Genomic DNA, 19,016 nt, shown 5'->3' on the forward strand with positions numbered 1-19,016 from the left:
GCTGAGCCGCATCTTCCAGAAAGTCACGGCTTTCTGGGGACTGTCCTATCACAGGGGGCAAGTGCAAGGGGGCTGGCAGGGGGGCCATGGGAGGAGTGAGACATGTGGTCTTGGGGTGGGAGAAGCCTTCAGTAAAAGGAGGGGTTTCCTTACGCTGCCCTAGGGGTCTGGGTTTAAGCCATGAGAAAATCAGTCTGGCGGAGGCGGGTGGGCTCCACACAGGGAAACTCCTCCACAATGAGGATTCTTAAACTCTGGCCTGGCCTGCCAAAGGGGTGTGTGGAATTTCCTTTCCTGGATGCCTGTCAAAACTAGATGGATAATCCCAAATAGTTTAGATAAAAGTCTTCTTAGAGGTGGGTGTGCTGCTGATTCTTACCAAACTTTTGAGTCCATTAGTGGGTACATTGAAAAGAGCTCCTCTTTCATACTGGCATCTGTCTGCCTGGGTGTGGAGGCCCCTCTCTGGAAGGGGGCAACCCCAAGAAAAGCGCGGAGCCTCAGGGCAGGCTGGCGCTAGGGGTGGGATGGGGAGAGACAGTCCTCCCATGTGCCTTCCTCCTGGTACAAATGTGTTCCATTCCTGGCTTCCTAGTGTTCTGGGCTTCCCGCCCCTCTTTCCAGCACACCACTCTGTAACCACCCCATTTCTCCTCCTTCCCCTCCAAGACCATGAGATATGCGTGGGCAGCAAGACTGGGCCTCCTTGGGCCTGTATGCCCGACACCTGACACAAGGCTGACACATCCTAGGCACGGGCTGGGTGATGTCAGACGAATTAGCTCAAAGAATGTCCCCACCTGAGTTAAATCAACAGCTAAACCCTACTTGCTTGGGCAGGGCAGGTCAAGTTCACACGTCAGAAACGCAGCTCCCGGCAGGAGAGAATGGGAGAAGGGGCTCCCACTGTGCCCACAGTATTTCTCTTTCTCCATGGGCGCTCAAAGAGCAGCAGGCCTCGGGGTGGAGCAGTGCTCAAGCATCCCCTCAAGGCTGGCAGGAGTGACCTCCAGCGACAGCACTTAGGACACGGGAAATCCAGCAGTAATGAACTGGGCATTCTAGGCACCAGCATCAGCTTCCACCCAGAGTGGACACCCTGGATGTGTGCCCTGGGACAGGACCCCACCTCAAAGGCCATTCTATCCCACTGATATTTTACTCCTAGAGTTGAATTCCTTTGGGTCGATCATTGTTCCGTTCCCACATCTGCCAGCCAGGATAACCAATTATAGCCCTAAGACTTGCAATAAGGTGCCACTTGCTCTCCAAGGGCATGCACGGCACAGAGAAAAAGCTCAGGATTGAGGCTCAAGCCTCACTTGCTAGCTGAATGATCTTAGGAAGCTCTTAAATCCTGGGAACCTCTAGTTTTCTGCTGTACGACTTAGGGAGACTATCACCTACCTTACAGGGTATTGGGGGGACTAGATATGATGATCTCATCTGCCCAGCACCCAGCAGGGGCCTGGAATGAAATGCGGATTGACTTCTGGTTTCACAACCAGAACACAAGGTGAACAGAGCAAACCATTGTCCAGTGCTCACTATGTAGCAGGGGTTCTTCTATGTGCTTTACATACACCTAAACCTCAAAACCACCCCATGGGGTACTGTTGTATCCCCATTTTAGAGATGGGGAAGCCAAGGATCATGGAAATTAAACAACCAGCCCAAGGACGTACAGGGTATAAAGGCATAGGTAAGATTTGAACCCTGGCCTCACCTCATTCTGCCCACATCTTGGGGGTGCAGGATGGGCTATGCCGGGATGGGGGCCCAGTGGGTCAGAGAAGAACCAGAAAGACCACTTCTCAACCCCACAGAACCTTTCCACCAGGAAGCCCCTCTCCACACCTGCTTTACATGCCCTCCCCCACTGCAGACCCACCTCATTTCTGCACATCAAGATTTGCTTCACTCCCAGGGCCCCCCTTGCCCTGGGCTGACCACACGGACTCTCTCCAAAGCCCAGAGCCAGGCAGCTCCACTTCTGCGAGGGGCTGGCGTTCAGCAAAGATCAAAGAGCAGGCCTGCTTATCAGACACGCTCCTCATTAAACTTTTACAGGCCAGATTCCATTATAAATGAGCTGTCTGTCCCACACCGCAGAGCACGTTCCTGGAGCTGGGAATCTGAAGCTCTTGGAGCCAAGAGAGTCTTTAGCAGAGGGGTCAGTGCAGAAAGGGGCCTTTTGGGGGCAAACTGCTCAGGTTCCAGTCCTAGCTTTGCTACTTACTAGGCGGATGTCACTAGAGAAAGCAGTCAACCTCATCGTGTCTCAGTTTTTCCACTTAGCAAGCAAGAGTGACAATGCTGCCCTCCTTACAGAGTGCAGATGAGGGCTATGTGGTATAATCCAGAGGGCCAGCCCCAGGCTGCTGGGGGTGCACCTCAGTTACCCTGGCCCCAGCATCCTGCTGTTCACAGGGGTCTCTAAGGGCCACTCACATCACCATGAGCCAAGGTTCTATACCTATTTGCCGCTTGATCCTCAGACAGCCATGGGAGGAGGGCCAGCTGCCCCACCAGCTGCCTAGTCCCAGCGGTCTCTGGGCTCTGAGTCTCCCTGCTATCTAGTGGCTCTGAAGAGGTAGTCAGCTATAGCAGGTTTTTAAATTTACTTTTAATTTTTTAAAAATATTTATTTTAAAAAAGATTTTATTTATGAGAGAGAGAGAGAGAGAGAGAGAGAGAGAGAGGCAGAGACACATGCAAAGGCAGAATCAGGCTCCATGCAGGAAGCCTGATGTGGGACTTGATCCTGGGACTCCGAGATCACGCCCTGGGCCGAAGGCAGGTGCCAAACTGCTGAGCCACCCTGGGATCCCCTAAAAAGATTTTATTTATTCATGAGAGACACAGAGACACAGGCAGAGGGAGAAGCAGGCTCCATGCAGGGAGCCTGATGTGGGACTCAATCCCAGGACTCCGGGATCATGACCTGAGCCAAAGGCAGACGTTCAACCACTGAGCCACCCAGGGGCCCCAGTTACAGCAGGTTTGAAGGAGTGCTCGCTGGAGATGAAAGAACAGCTAAGACTCCAGGGAGGAGGACAAGGCCTCCGGTGGTCAACTTAGCTCAGAAGCCAGGCAGACACGCCCTCCCATAGTCTCTTCCTTTCTCCCACAAATCTCTGAAAAGAAGTACACACATTTGCTGAGGGAAGAGAATGTTCCTTGCAAAACACAGAGCCAGTTCTCTCTGAACCCGTGAACCTAGTGGTGTGGTGCCAAGAATCAAGGAGAGAATATTACTATCTTTCTGCCCTGCGGTGACTGGCCAAGAACAGGGCTGTCAGGGGCCCGGGACGACACAGGCCGCTCGGGCTTGTGTTGTTTATTAATCTCACGACGAGCTGGTGTGGTCTTTGTGGAACACTGACCTTGGGAAAAACCATCTTCAAATCCCTCCAGATTAGAAGGTTCAGGAGCTCAGCCAGCAATAGCAGACCAACTACTTTGTGAAGTGCAGCACACCAAGAGAGGGGCTGAACGTCCCCATTAGTATGCAATCACCAGGATGAGGTGGCCTCAGACATCCTTAACAGCTCTCCCAGGGGGCTCTGGGTAATTTGCACGGGTGACAAAGTGTGCAGATGATGGTGGGAAGGCGGAGGCCCTCGCACCCACCAGCTGGCGTTTCCTTTTTTCTTCAAGTACCTGGGCCAGCATGTTGACTTTACATGAATTGATAGCTAAGCCCCAGAGCCATCTGTCCCCAGCAAGACCCCCTCCTCCTCTCTCCTTGCCTTGCAGGGTGGCCTTGGGGCGTGACCGCTGGGACCCTGCTCACAACTACAGCTCAAGATCAAGTGGTCTGCAGGGGAGCGACTAGTGGTGGTCACATCTAGAGTCTGGCCAGGTGCTGGGGCTCATGGATGTCAGAGGTCAGGTGTGGAACCAGGCCAGAGGACAGAGAAGGGGACTGTCCTTCCTGTGGTTGAGATGTTGTAGCTGCCCTCACTCCATATGCTCATCCCCTTTTGCGAGCTGAGAATATGGAAAGATTTAGGTCAACTTGTGCACACTGCGTCTATGAATGGGTGATAAAAAGGAACCAGGGGATTTTTAACACCCCATACTTCGAAGTCAATATCATTGAGGGAAATAAAAGCCCTACATCCCGCTGGTTCGATGACTCTGGAAAGCCAACACACAGGTCTGGGCCTATTTCCTTGGGTATAATAAAACTCTGGCCTGTGGGTAAACAAGCAGATACCCAGTACTTACCCTAGCCCGAAAGAACCAGAACTTCAGGGAATGTACATCTTTAAGACACACCTGAGTTGCAGCCAGGTATGAGAGCTGCAGCACGGGATGGTCCCAGTAACCCTTCTGGGCAGGAAGCAGCTGGAATTGGTCCTCTCTGAAGCCCCAGGGCAGGGCTGGGATGAGAAGGACTCTGTAAGTAACATGGGGAGTCAAAGGTCGACCCCAGCCTCCTGGACCAGGAGCTTCTACTTTCCCCGAAGGGACATGGGTTGATCCTGGTTCAGGGCAGCCCTCATTCCTGCTCGGGGCAAACAGAGAGCTCCAGCTAGGGCCCCTGCCATGCCATGCCTCAATCTGTCCCCACAATACCGGGAAGCTTGTTTCCAAGGGGCAGGGGGCAGCAGGGGATCCCAAGAGGTCCCCTTTGCCACCAGCAGTCAAAAGGCTACGGAACGTCTGCAGGGAGTGCTTACCCCCGTCCACTGGCTGGCCTTTTCTTCTCGCCCTTGAGAAGGGACTCTTGGACTCTCAGGATCGTATCCCCGTGAGGAAGGTGGGAGAACCCCACCTGACCAACAAGAACAACCCCTCTCCCATGTATCTCCCCATCACTGTGGCTTACACAGATCAGAAATGCTGCCCAGGAGTCCAAGGGCGGTGCCGTTTACTCTTCTAGAACCACCTGAGCATTAGCGAGCTAGGCAAATCCTGTTGCGGGTTTATTATCGCCAGGGGATGGGGAAAGGTGGCTCTGTTGGGATGGAGCAGAGGCATCTATGAAGACGCCATCCGCATGCTGGCTGGGTTTCCACACGCTGAACCCCATGCCCCACTCTTCCCTGTGTAGTGGCCTGTGAGGATGGAAGGTCGTCAGCCTGGACACTGAGACATGGTGACAGCTCTGGCAGGCCCCTTTGCTGTGTCCCCCAACCCCAATCCATCCCCTAACTGCTCCTACAGGTGCCCTGGAAATAAATCTGACCACTCCCTTTTGTTCCTGGTTGCCAAGATAAAGTCCAGATTCTTCAACTGGGACAAAAAAAACCCCTCCTCTCTCCATCCCCAATGGTGCTCCTTCGGTCCTGTTTTCCATCTTCTTCTGCCACCAAGAGAATCCTCTTTGAAGGTCATGCCACGGCCTGCCTCGGCCACATGGCCGTCTCTGGGCCTGCAGCGACACTCCCTCCACCCCGTAAGCAAATGCAAATAGCAACTGAATGTTTCCAAATTGTTCTGACTAGTTCTACTTACATAACCCCTCGAACTCTTACAATAACCCAGTAGATGGGGTAGGTTCTAACACTGCGCCCTACTACAGATGACAAAACTGAGGTTCATCATTCAGGTTGGTAAGCTCTCCCAAGGCTGGGGAGTTCAGCCCTGGGGGCCACGGCCAGGGAGCCGGGCAGGGCTGGTGACAGAGCACTCCTGTGGCCCTGATGGGAGGGTGAGCAGCACGCGTGGTGGGCACAAGGCGCCCGATGCCAGGGCTGCGAGCTCCCCGAGAGCCAAGGGGCAGCGGCCCTGGCACGGAGCAGGAGGCGGAGGCCCCCACTGAGGCTGACAAGAGACGACACCGCACTTCATTTGCTGCGCAAATGTTCGTGTAATTAGACACATTTGGCGCCGCAGAGGAGGCGTGGGCTACAGCAGAGGCTTGATGGATCCGGCGCTGCACCAGCCTCCAACCGCATTAATCACAGAAGCTGGAGCTACTGGGGCCATTTTTTCCTTGTAGGCCTCGTCCTCTCCCACCTGAGGCACCAGTGGGAAAGGGTGAAGGGGTGGACTTTCCAGAGCACCAGGCCTGCCCCGAAGCACTCGCTGTGTCCCTCCGTGGCTGGGTGGGGACCAACCGCCCTGAGGCTAGTGGGGAGCCCCTGGACCCCACCCCAGCAGGGTGCTCTGGGAATACAGTGCTGCTGCCCATCACTGGGGTGTCAACCAGGAGAGCCCCTCCCTGGCTGGGGAGGGGAGGCCAGCATGTCTCCCTTGCAGGGATGACACGGGCAAGTTGGTGCACCTCTCGGAGCTCAGCATCTATGCTCACAAGGCCATCAGGAAGGCGAACCTAATATTGCACACCAGCCTCCTGTGTAGAGCCCAGCCTCCTCGGAGGCCCTGCACATGCTGTTAACACCCTTTATTGTATTCTACTGGGTGATGCCACACTGGCCACTGGGGCTCAGTGATCCCACATAAGCCCCAGAGATGTCCATGCCCTAATCCCTGGAATCCGTGACTGTAACCTTCTAGGGCAAAGGGGCCTTGCAGATGTGATGGAGTTAAGGATCCTGAGAAAGGAAGATTCACTTCAATTATCTGGGTGGGCCCTCAAAAAGCCATTGCAGGTGTCTTTGGAAGAGAGGCAGAGGGAGAGAAGTATTACAGAAGAGGAAGAAGGATGTGAGGACAGAGCAGGGGAGAAGAAGGCAATGTGACAAGAGGCAAGAGTCCCCGCCTGAGGAACACAGGTGGCCTCTAGGAACTAGGCAAGTCACAGAAACAGAGTCTCTGCTGGAGTCTCCAGAAGGAACCAGCCCTGCCAACACCTTGGCTTCCTTCATTACTTCAGACTTCTGCCCTCCAGAACTGTCTGAGAGACACTGAGTATTCTTTTAAGCCTCTGAGTAATTGTTGCAGCAGCAACAGGAGACTGATACACCCCCTTCAGGTATCGAGTCTATTTTAAGAGCCATCCGGGCCAGTGAGTGACAAGGTCACTTCCACAGGCCCACTGGCCTGGCCAGACCTCTGCTGCTTGCCATTAAGACTTTCTACTTCTCTGGGTGCTCCCACCCCTCGCTGGCCCGGAAGGAAGCAGGCCCAGAGAGGGGACATGACTTGTATCCAACCCAGAGCTGGTGAATGGCAAAGCCTGGAGAAGACTCAGGGATGGCCTCCTAGCTCTCTATCAGCCCAAGGCGGGGATGGCACAGAGGGCTCCCTATCCAGTGCCCGGGCCTATCCCTGGGGGGGCATGTTAAACACCAAATACAAGTCCCATCCCAGTATTTCAGACTCATCAGTGGGGCCAAGGGCCTCAGAATCCACATTCCTAACAGGTTCCCAGGGGACCGGTGGTCATCCATGTGCTCCCAAGAGAGAGGCCTGGGCTCAGAAGGCTGTAACTGGATTTCTAACCCTCCCACTCTGTAAGTAGGCAACCCTGCTGGTTAGTATTTCATGTCTCCTTGCTGCCTCAGTTCCTCCTCCTGTAAAATGGAATGATACAAAAAGTCCACCTCACAGGGTTGTGAGAGGGTTAGGGGAGATGAGTGAAGTATGTACAACAGAGTCTGGTCAGTAGGTCGGGATTATTAGGAGAAATGGTAAGTCATCAATGGTGGGGTCTACTCATAGCTCTGTTGAGGTCTCTAGCATGTGGGGACACCTGAGCCAAGAAAGTCACCTCACAGTGATGTCATCCTATGTGGATCATGCCCTCAGGGAATGACCAGCACCATGCACATCTCTGAACAGCACCTGGCCCCTTGCAGGGGGCGCTTCCCTGTGGGTCTGCTGTGCCCAGGGTCTGTGTCACTGAGCCAGCCCAACATTTCTCAAGAGCAGGAAGTCAGCACTTCCAACCCCCTCCCAAATGGGAACTCAGCTCCGTGATTCTCCTTCAATGCTCAGATGCCACCAAGTAAGGGATTTTGGGGGACCAACTAGCTCCAAACATGTGCACCGCCCCCCACCCCCAAAGATAGCTGCCAGAGCTGTGGTCTCAGCACCTACAGCCGCAGGGGCCCAGGGATGGGCAGAAGGCTGAAAGGGCCCCATCACCTGCCAGGCGGGCACAGGGTGCCTGCAGCAGCAGGCCCTAGTCAAGGGAGAACCAGCCACATGCACTGACATGAAATGTGAAGTTTACAACATCTGAAAGGACCTGGGGGAGACAACTTGAAGGGACTCCCAATTGCCCACATGTGGGACCATTTCAACCACACGGAAATAGTGACAATGACAGAGTATAACTCAGGATAACACGACTAGCCATGCATTTATTTGGTATAAATAAATGATCAAAGAAAGAAAGAAATGAGGGAGAAGAGACTATTCCTTACAGGAGAATCCCAGGCAAAAAATGTGGAAGCTGTGATAGAAATAAAAATCACTATTTAGGGATGCTTGGGTGGCTCGGTGGTTGAGCAACTGCCTTTGGCTCATGGCATGATCTTGGGGTCCCGGGATCAAGTCCCGCATTGGGCTCCCCACAGGAAACCTGCTTCTTCCTCTGCCTGTGTCTCTGCCTCTCTCTGTGTCTCTCATGAATAAATAAATAAAAATTTTAAAGAAAATCACTATTTGAACAATACTAATAATTAGGATTTCTGTCGAGAACCGACGATGGATGTTAAAGTTAGTAGGTGAAAATAGGATAAGACACAGGATATTTCCATATTATCAAATGTCAGCCCCAACCAGGAACTTACTAATTACAGAGAGACCATCTTTAAAGTGGAGAGACCCAGCAGACTTCACCTTAACTAAGTGACCTCTAGTGATGAGAAAAATGAACATCTCCAGGAACGAGAACTATTGCCATCATGTGCCTCCTGATGCAACACACTAGGGAGGGCACACACAATTTTTAGGGTATTATTCTCCCAAATGCTTATTCTGCATTTAATCTGAGGCAAATTCAGGCAAGTGTCCCTAGTTGAGGACAACTGGACATTTTGTACTGGCCTTCAAGAGGGTCCAGGTTGTAAAAGAGAAACTAAGCCACTACATCTCAGGTTAAAGGAGGTTTGACCACTAAATGGCAAAGACTGCATCCTAAACACGGAAAAAAAAAAAGACATTTATTGGGGCAGCTGAGGAAACTTTGGACAAGATTTACAAGTTAGTTTAATGATACTCTATCAGTCTTTAGTCACTTAGGATATGAACCCCGGGGAGCCCAGTGGAGGGAATCATGGAAACCTTTGTACTATTTTTGCAATTGTTTTCCCATGTCTGCAACTATTTCAAAGCGAAAGATGCTTTTTAAAAAAGAAACGGAAGGTCCCCAATTTGCTCTGCCGTGGGGAGGCAGTGATGGGTGCGCAGACACAGGAGCTGCCTGAGGGCTGGGACCTTCTCAGCCCCTGGCCTGCTGATCAGGCCCAGGGCTTGCTTTGAGCACAGGGAGTGCTCAGTAAGAATTTACTGACTTCGTTCAGACAGGAGCTGGGAGAGGCAGGAAGTATGGGCTGTCTCCAATGGGTGGGACGCGCAGACAGTGCTCTCACTAAGCAAACACTGATCGTGGACCTATTATGTATCAGCTGTCAGCAAGGCAGCAATGAGAAGGAAGCTCAGAGCCTGCTGGGGAGCAGGGGGGAAAACAGATCATTCTGGGGAAGGGCGCCCACTCATGTGGGGGGTCCCAGTGTCCCATGGGGAGGGTGCATTCCAGGCAGGTGGGCAGCAGGAGCGGAGGCATAGGAATCTGTGGCAGGGCTGTGTGTGACCAGCATCTTGGTGTGGACGGATGAGGTGGTGGGTCCATGGGCCACCTGCTCCTTTGCAGTAGGCTCCCTCCAAGGCAGGTGTGGGGAGCGGCAGGGATGCGGGGGTAGGGAAAAGGTTTCGGCCTCCCCTCTGGAAGCAGAATGGATGGGGTAGAGTGGGGCTGTCTTTGAGTCGTGGTGACCAAGAAAAGTGACATTGGCTGCAGGCTTCGAGGGCTCAGGTGGGAATAAAGAGAGACAGGATTAGGTTTAGTGAGATGGCACTGGACACGCCCCTTCTACCTGGGAGCCTCAAAGCAGGGCACGGGGAGGAGGTCCCAAAGTGTAATGCTGAGCTTGTCCTCAGCAGCAGGGTGTCTCTATAGCATAGTGTTTAAACCAGGACACATAAAAAGGGTGCTATGAATTACAGTACTGTAAGAACGTATAACTAAGGTCGCCATAGTTATTCTTTTGAAGATTTTATTTATTTATTTGAGATGGAGCGAGCAAGGAGGAAGGAGCACGAGCCGGGGGAGGGGCTGAGGGAGGAGAAGCAGATTCCTCGCTAAGTAGGCATCCCGACCCGGGGCTCCATCCCAGTACCTGGAGATCATGACCCTAGGTCAAGGCAGATGCTTAACCGTTTGAGCCACCCAAACGCCCCTAAGGTCACCGTACTTATATAGGACCTTTGACCTGAAGGGAATCCCACTGCATGGGTGCAAACAGAGCCTCAAGGTGCTATGGATACCCAGGGACAGCCCGCAGCCTTGGCAGCGGCGATGTGCCAGCCCAGCAGGGCTTCCTTCTCAGGTAAACCAGAGGGAGCTGAGTGTTCACGTCCCATCAACACACTCAGGCAGGGTCCTGGGTCAGTGCACTCCTGATGGCGAAGGTGACTGTCGGCTTAGGACAGTGCAGGTCGGAAACTCCAGAAAGACACACAGAGGCAGGACAGGTGGCCGAGGCTGCCGGCCTCCCCCCACCCCCACCTGTGGCAGGTAACTATAGGCCCGGGCGGCGGGCAAAGGGCAGAACTTACCCGTGCACGCTGTGGACAGAGTGGGGCTCATAATGGTACCTTCCCTCCTGGTGTCTCATGTCAATCGGGAAGGGAGCATGGAGCGGTGGCAAAAGGTGCTGCGGCACTGTGGAATGGGAGAGAGAAACAGGCCTTCAAAAACTTTTCCCCTCCCTCAAAAAGCAATTTTCAAAGGGCTTTAAAGCTCAATGAATTTCAGAGCAAGAGTAGCCAGGACAGGGGGCTCCACGGTGCCCTGGCTATCACACACCCATGGAGGGGGATGAATAAATAATCAAAGTCAGCCCGAGAATCCAACATCTTTCACATAAAAGATCCCCAACCGCGCTCTTGACAAAGACAAGCAGCTAAGCGCTCTTTGAACTCGGGGAGATTACAGGCTCAGCCGCAAATCAGGCCTGACAGAGCCGGCAGGCTGCTGCCCATCTCGGCCTCGGCTGCGTGTGGCTGGAGCAGCCCCGGGTTACGGCATCCGGATGCTGCAGTCACCCTGGCTGGAAATATTTACCTAGAACCATCTGCGAGGCCAGGGCCCGCTCCTGACTGCGGCCAGCCTGGTGGGGAGGGGGGGGCGGGGGCGGGGGCGATCCCACCCAGGCACCTGTCCCATCGTCCAGGTGGCGGCGGACAGCGGGCACCTATGTGGGGCCGTTAATTCTCCAGCTCTTCATATGATTTGCCAATCCCACGTGAGCTGGTGGGTGCCTCCGAGACGCAGACGCCAGCACGTGAGCCTTGCTTTCAGAGTCATGTCAGCCTCCCGTCTGCACTTGGCCTGCCCTCAACAAATCATCATGATAATTGTAGGATGCTCTTTGCTTATTTAAAAAAAAAAAAAAATTCCTGGGTCCCTGGAGGCAAACATAATGATAGGCTTTAGGAAAACAAGCCTCTTTAAAAAGTAGTTAGACTGGGGAAAGGGCTAAGAAGTGGAGATTTCTCAGTCAACTCGCACTCAGGCTGAAGGCCACGGGCCAGCGGGTGTGCGCGTAGACTGAATCGGACTGAATCGCAGAGTCCCTGCAAGAGCCGAGGATGGGTTTGTTTTACACGCGTACAGGTCAGCTGACTGCCCAGCCTTCTGCAGTGAACATACACACACAATCCTGCTAACGGTTTCCTTGCGAAAGATCCTGGGACCGTCCTAGTAGCACTAATAATTTTTTTTTTATTGTGGTAAAATATGTGTAACATAAAATTTACCATTTTGAATCATTTTTAAATGTATGGCTCCATGGCATTAATGCATTCAGATTGGTGGACAACCACCATCCATTTCCAGAACTTTCCCATCTTTCCCAGCTGAGACTCTGTCCCCATTAAACACTAACTCTCCACTCCCCCATCTCCCCCAGCTCCTGGCAGCCACCACTCGCCTTTCTGTTTCCGTGAATCTATTCTACATACTTCATGAGTGGAATCGTGTGGGGTTGGTCCTTATCCACATAGCTTATGTCACTTAGCATGACTTCTTCAAGGTTCATCTAGTGTAGCATGTGTCAGAAGTTCCTTTTTAGGGCTGAATGATATCCCACTACATGGATATACCACATCTGATTATCCAGCGACTCATCAACAGACACTTGGGTAGAACATTGTGAAATTTTTTTTTAATTTTTTTTTTTTTTAATTTGGTGCCTGAGTGGCTCAGTTGGTTAGGCATCCAACTCTTGATTTTGGCTCAGGTACTGATCTTAGGGTTCTGAGATCCAGCCCCGCATCAGGCTCTGCACTGGGCACGGAGACGGCTTAAGATTCTCTCTCTACCCCTCCCCACCCCCCACTTGCATATACTCTCTCTTAAAAAAAAAAATTTTTTTTTTTCATTTTTAAGTGATCTCTACACCCAACATGGAGCTCAAATTCACAACCTCAAGATCAAGAGTTGCACACTCCACTGACTGAATCAGCCAGGTACCCTGAACACCATGAATCCTTAAAAGAAAACTTTCCCTCTGAAATTTTAACCTGAATTTTTACATACTCAAATTCATCTTCATAATTCCTCAATACTGGCACCTTCCACAGGTATGAGAATGAAAACAGCAAATCTTCTTACCCTGACTGAATCAATTTGCCAAATAGACTCCACAGATCTTGGGCTCCTGGGGGACCTGGCCATCAGACATGACAGCAGTCACGCTGTCCCATCCCTCTGGTCGGGCCCTCACTTCTGAAGTGGGAGATTGCTGGAATGACTGACCACCCATCCCCTTAGTCCCGCCCGTGTCCCCTGACGGGTAAGGCCGGTATGACTCTGGTGGCAATGACAGGATGCCCAGGGGGCCCCTGGGGGTCAGAGACCCCGAGATCAAACCTGCTGCTCACCAGCCACATGACAGTGAGCAAGCTTCTTTCCTTCTCTGAGTCACCATTGTGGTTAATCTGCAGATAAAAGACTCCTGCAGCGGGGGTGCTTTCTATGCATAGAAAAAACACTCCATAAATATTACTACTGTAGATGACAATTATCACTAATATTTGGAGGCCCACAGTCCCTATTCTACTGTGAATAGAATTTTCCCAGCTGTGCCATGTGGGACAAGTTGCTCCCAGCTCCCTGCCAACCTTCAGAGGGAGGAGGGTCAGCACTGGCCTGCTTATGTATTGGGAGTCGAGCTGGCCTTCCCTGAACCCCCATAGGACTTGGCAGGGAAGCCATGTCCAGCTCCCCAGATGTTCAAGAAAGGGCCTTTTGAGGGTTGTTGTTGTTTTTTTAATGTGGCCACGCATATCAGATTATAGTATTGTTAATAAAATAAAAATAGTTTGTATGTATCTGAATGTTTTCCTGCATACCCAAAAGCCCCATGAGGCAGCCAGGGGAGGTGTTACTGTGCCCATTTCACAGATGAGGAAATGGAGGCTATGGGTGATTTCAGTCCAAAGTCACAAAGCTGAAAAACAACAGAAACTAGGGGAGAATCCGAGGCCCAAGAGAGCTGGTCAGGGTTTTTCCCTCTGCCCAGCCAAAACGAATGCTCAGAGCAGTCCCTGGGAGCAAGGTCAATCCCTGGGGTCCTTCTGGTCCCACCCTATGTATTATACTTAACAAACGCTCATGCAGCACTGGGCCCTGTTCTCAGTGCTTTGCAGATATCAGTTCCTAGCTCTTCGCTGCATCCCAGGCTGTGCTCACCCCAGACCTCCCACTGGCTGTCCCCCAGCACCCAAGTGTGGTCCTTTCCTCGCTCATCTTGCCACCTGCAGAAGTGGAAGGCAGTCCCCTAATGCCCTCAGAGCCCAGACCTTCCCCTCATCCTCACTAGCTAGCTAGGAGTGCTTTTCTCAGGGTTAATGCAACTTCATGCAGGTCTCATGAGCTATAAAATCTGCAGGAATGAAGTGCTCATGGTAGTTTACCAGGAGGACATGAAATGGAGGTGAGACCAAGGCTGAAGCCCGCTGCTGTGTATGAATGGTGTGTGTGTGTGTGTGTGTGTGTGTGTGTACACGTGTGTGATGGGGAAGGAGGAGCCTGGGGCTTCTGGGAAGAGGCATAACACATAGCCACCCACAGAGTCCTGCTACAGCTGAGGCTGCACCCCACCTCCCCCATTCTGGGGTGTAGGCTGTGGAAGTTACTAGAGGGAGTAGCTTTCTCTTAAATCAGGACTGGGGGTCAGGCCAAGGACACTGGGGAAACCATGTCTCCTCTCAGAGCATTATGTTACCCATTTGTACAATGGGAATTTTTAAAAAAAATTTTATTTATTTATTTATTTATTCATGAGAAACACTGAGTGAGAGGCAGAGGCAGAGGCAGAGGCAGAGGGAGAAGCAGGCTCCCTGTGAGGAGCCTGATGCAGGACTCGATCCCAGAGATCACAAGCTGAGCTGAAGGCAGATGCTCAACCACTGAGCCACCCAGGCATCCCTGTACAATGGGGATCAGATGGGCTTTCAGTTCCTCCCTACAGGACAGTCCTGCTGTTTGTGAAAGGTCACCTGATCCCAGGAGAAAGAGCTATGCTTGTCCCAGCCCGTGACACGTTGAGGGCTTAAAAGAGATCCCTGGGCAGGGCATAGGAGCTTGGGGTACAGGCACTACTTCATCACTGTGGCCCTATCCATACAACTCACTACTAGGGACCAGCGACCTTCTGGAGATGCCCAGCCCACCAGCCCCTGGTTGTCACCCGTGCCCCCGTCAGCTGTCTCTGGGGCAAACTGTGCATCCCAGGCCATCCAAGGGATGAAGGTTGATCTGGCCCATCTGAGGTCTCAGTACCCCTTTCAGATCAGCATGGCCTGTCTCCCCCCACCCCCGCAGCCCTCATTCAGAAATGAACGCTTTGCTCAGAGCCCCTCTGCCAGGCTGCAGGAGGAGGAATTCTCCTTTGGACCCTGGTGGGAAATCCCTCTGTCGAGAGGCCAGCAGCACCCAAGGAACACGAAGATATACACAAAGAACAAGAGCTGCCTTCAAGTGACATGTTGAATGAGATCCTTCCACACATTGTTTTCATTGTGGGCTCTTTTTTTTTTTTTTTTTTTAAGTAAAAAAAGAATCCAAACTAAATCATGTCCTTCCGGCAAGGGGGAACACACACACACACACACACACACACACACACACACACACACACACCCCATATGTCATTTCAAAGAAATGGCTCTCTTTTTAAGTTTCTGAGGAAGAAACTCTAAACTGGGCATTTTCTATGGATTGCCCCCGTCCCTCTGAAGAAAATGCACATTTGTTTTTGATCCTACACAGAAAGACGACTAGTCTGGGAAGCTGAGGATGGTGGTGCCATGATTTTGATTTTTAAACTCAGAATCTCTCTGCCTAAGGTTTAAAAGCCAAGTGCTCCTTGTCTGGTGGTCCCAGGGATGACCGTTCACTGGCCTTGGCAGTGTCCTTGGCCTAAGCAAAGGGGGCAGGGAGGACCCTCCTCCGGAAGCTTGGGTCTAGTTAATGTCCCATTAATAACGACTCCGGTGAATTTCTGCCAGAGAGGACGGGGCGGGGTCAGCAGAGGGTTCAGACACAGGATCGGGAAAATTGGGTCATCGAAACATGACCGGGCAGCTGCGTCAGCAGCCAGAGGATTCTCCTCGAATGAAGTCATGTGTTGCTACAACAAGGGGGTGCTGCCCTGAGGACTGAGCTCAGAGAGGCCTGGGGAGGCTGGCCTGGAGCCGGAGGGGCTGGGTGGGGGGTGAAAGTAGCTGTCCTCCAGAACAGACCGGACGTGTTAGGGACACCCGGCCCTCTGGGCTGTCCACTCCCTAGAGATTAGCATGGTCTCCATTTCCCCTGGCCATTTCCATTAAGACCACAGGGGCTGTTAGGTGGGAGCACGTGGGCCGGTATGCTCTGGGCCTGGGACCAGGGAAGCGAAGGGTTTCTGTAAGAAGAGCTGCGCTGCCCTAGCACTGGCCGAGGGGAGGTGCCGGCAGGTGTCTCCGGAAGCAGGCCTGGTCCTAGTACAACACCGGTCGGGGTTACGATGAGACAGAAATGTGTATCGGTGTGGTCCCTGGGGCCCTGGGAGGCAGGGTGTGGATCCCCATACCCTCCTTGGGCAGTTGGCCTGTGCCCCAGGGCTGCCATCCTGGCTGATGCAGCACTGTAGGCTGCATCACAGACACTCTGATGGTCTCCAGGCTGCCTCTAATAAGCTGAAATGGGGGCATTCCAGTTGGGCATGCTCTGGACCAGGAAAGGGCTCCTTTGGCCTCCAATTTCTCTTGCAGTCTGGGAGGCTCTGCTTGGGATTCCCTGTTAAAGACTAATGGATCACATTCCCTTCCCTTATAATTCCTTGCATCAAGTAATAACCCCAGTGCAGAAGTTTCATTAGTTTTCTTACAAGCAAACAGACCTTGGGAAAGTCATGGAAACAAATTCATACTCAAATGCAGATGACTTACCAGGTCACTTTCCCTTTAACGGAAGGACCCAGGCAGCAAGAGATGCCTGTATCTTTGGAGAAGGAAGGTGCATGCTGTACAAAATGAAAAATGTTGATCATGCAAGGAAGGGACAGTGATTGGCACCCTTATTTTCTGTGCAAATGGCGCCGGAAGATTAGCAGGCCCTTCAGCAGATGCTGGATGCTAGCTAGTTGCCTGCATGGTTACAGTCTATGTTTTAGCCATTTGAAGCTGGGCTCATTGCAAATCCTACAGGACAGGACTCTATATTCTCTCCCTTTCTTGTGGAGATCTTGGGCTCTCCCAGGATCCCACTTCTCAGGGATTCTGGAGCTAGGGACTTCCCAGAAGATACCAGGAATGATAGCATCAGCTCCAAAGAAGAGATGGGACAATCCTCTTAGCTACACAGGCCTGGCCTAGGGACATGATGCAGTTCAGACGCATGGCCCCTGCGACATGGCCTTGACCTGCACTGGCTTCAGGCCCCAGAGGGTCTAGCTCTTTAGCCTTCTCCAGAATCCATAGGGACCAGCTGCCCACCACCCAGGGCAGTGTTCTCAATCCCTGGCCTACACAGCCCAAAGGATGGAGCTCACTCTCTGGGCCCACCAGCCCACCAAGGCTTCCCTCACAGAGTCACTGTAGGAACGCCCTTGCTTGAGTGCTCTGAGGCCCCAGAGAACAAGAAGCACATTCCTGCCCATAGGGAGTGCACCAGGGGCACTCTGCAAAGCTGGAGAGCTGGATCCCATGTGATTCAGCAGGCTCCACATGCATAGGCTGCCGGAATGGTCAGGGAAGGGGGATTTCTGTGGCACCCAGAGCAGCCAGGAAGCCTCCCTGGAAGAGGCAGTTTTGGAGCTGGGCCCTAGCAGCCAAGACGGGGAGAGCTGGAAGGAAGGGGGAGAACGATGGATTCTTTAGGCTCAGAGGTAGTGTGGGCAGTGTGGGCAGTGTAGGCTCAGAGGCAATGTGGCCAGAGGACTCAATTGTACCAGGGCACAGAGTTGTGCGCAGTCAAACCACGCGACCTCTCCTGCATTACAGGATTAGCCACACCTCCTTCCAGGGTCCTCCCGGAGATTCTATGACGTGCCACAGATAACAAGAGGCACACTGTGGAACACCTACTGGGTACCAACATTAGTGCTTCTCAGAACCAAGAATCACTTGTAGGGTTTGTTCTAGTACCACGCTGAGCGCCATCCTCAGAGCTCTGGCTTCAGTGCTGGGAGGGCCTAAGACTCTACATCTACAACAAGTGCCCAGGTGAGGTTCACACAGCTTCTCAGGGGCCACACTTTACCTGGCCTATCTTAACTTTTCCATCCTTCCAGAGTTCCCACTGGCACCGGGAAGGAAGAGGAGATTATTTCTCCTATTCATGCCTGCTATGCATTGTACTAGCTGGGGAATGTCCACATCTGGAGAAGGGCAACACGACTGATGACTGAGACATCCCTGGGTGTGATGGTCAGATCCTGGGCACTGCCACGCCATCCCATTTACCAGTAGCTGTGGCAGAGGGTTTAGCATCATGAGGGATGAGGCAAAGGTGCACGCCAGGACTGGGAGAAGCCCCGGGAGATGGCACACGTGTGTTCCTCCCTCCGCCTGGGGTGGCCTCAGTTCACTTGGAAACTTGGACAGTTTCAAAGGCCAACCCTTCAGACGTGTGGACTCAGATGGCCAAGTCCTCTCCCAGCGGGAACGAAGTAGCGGCCAAAGCATCAGAGCTAGGAGGCAAGAAAATGCAGAAGAGTCCAGGAAAGCCTCATTCCCAGCAGCCAGGCAAGTCCACTTCCGGGATTTATGCAAATGGCATTATTATTCCCAATAATAAGCCTCGGGACAGGCTGCCTCCGGAGCCTCCTCCTGGTGCCCAGGCACCACCCCACAGGAAGCACTTAATAAGAATAATAATATCCTGAATGGCACTCCACAGCATGCAATTAAAAAGCATTTCTGTCTCACTTGGGGGGAGGCGGTGGGGGGAGTTAAAATGAGACAGGAAATTCCAACACCACTAGCTGGCTGGTGTCCGGCAGGCAGGCTGAGGCCCCGGGCTCATGCAGTCAGTCCTGCCCCCACACAGAGCTCAGGATCAGGGCCTGGGCCGGACCCACCAGTGTACACCGCCCACCCCGGAGCTGCGGGCTGGCCTTTCCAAGAAGGTGTTGCTTGACAAAATATGACAAAATAGCTGCTGGCAAGAGGGAAAGCCCTGGGCCAGGGCCAGGGCCAGCCACCCCATGCAGGGCAGTGCTCGGAGGTCGCTCTTCAGGACGGGATGGGCAGGCGTGCAGGGAGAAGCGCACGCTCCAAGGGCCTGCAGAGTGCCTGACCAAACGTGGCCCTCCTGGTGTGGGAGCCTCGGTGGTCCTGGGGTCTGTCCCCCTCTGCTACAGACTGAATGCTTATGTACCTAC

The 19,016-nt window shown here is 52.8% G+C and overlaps 1 protein-coding gene across 3 annotated transcripts in view; it reads right to left on the bottom strand.

Moving 5' to 3' along the window:
* Positions 1-19,016, bottom strand: part of GLI2 (GLI family zinc finger 2) — a 255,045-nt gene that overhangs the window by 50,128 nt on the left and 185,901 nt on the right. For all 3 annotated transcript variants that reach the window (XM_077861356.1, XM_077861358.1, XM_077861357.1), the window contains one exon: positions 10,702-10,807. In XM_077861356.1, the coding sequence (XP_077717482.1) occupies positions 10,702-10,807 (106 nt within the window). The remainder of the gene's footprint in view (positions 1-10,701; positions 10,808-19,016) is intronic.

The sequence above is a fragment of the Canis aureus genome, chromosome 20 (genome assembly GCF_053574225.1).
Source record: "Canis aureus isolate CA01 chromosome 20, VMU_Caureus_v.1.0, whole genome shotgun sequence".
Classification (NCBI taxonomy): Eukaryota; Metazoa; Chordata; class Mammalia; order Carnivora; family Canidae; genus Canis; species Canis aureus.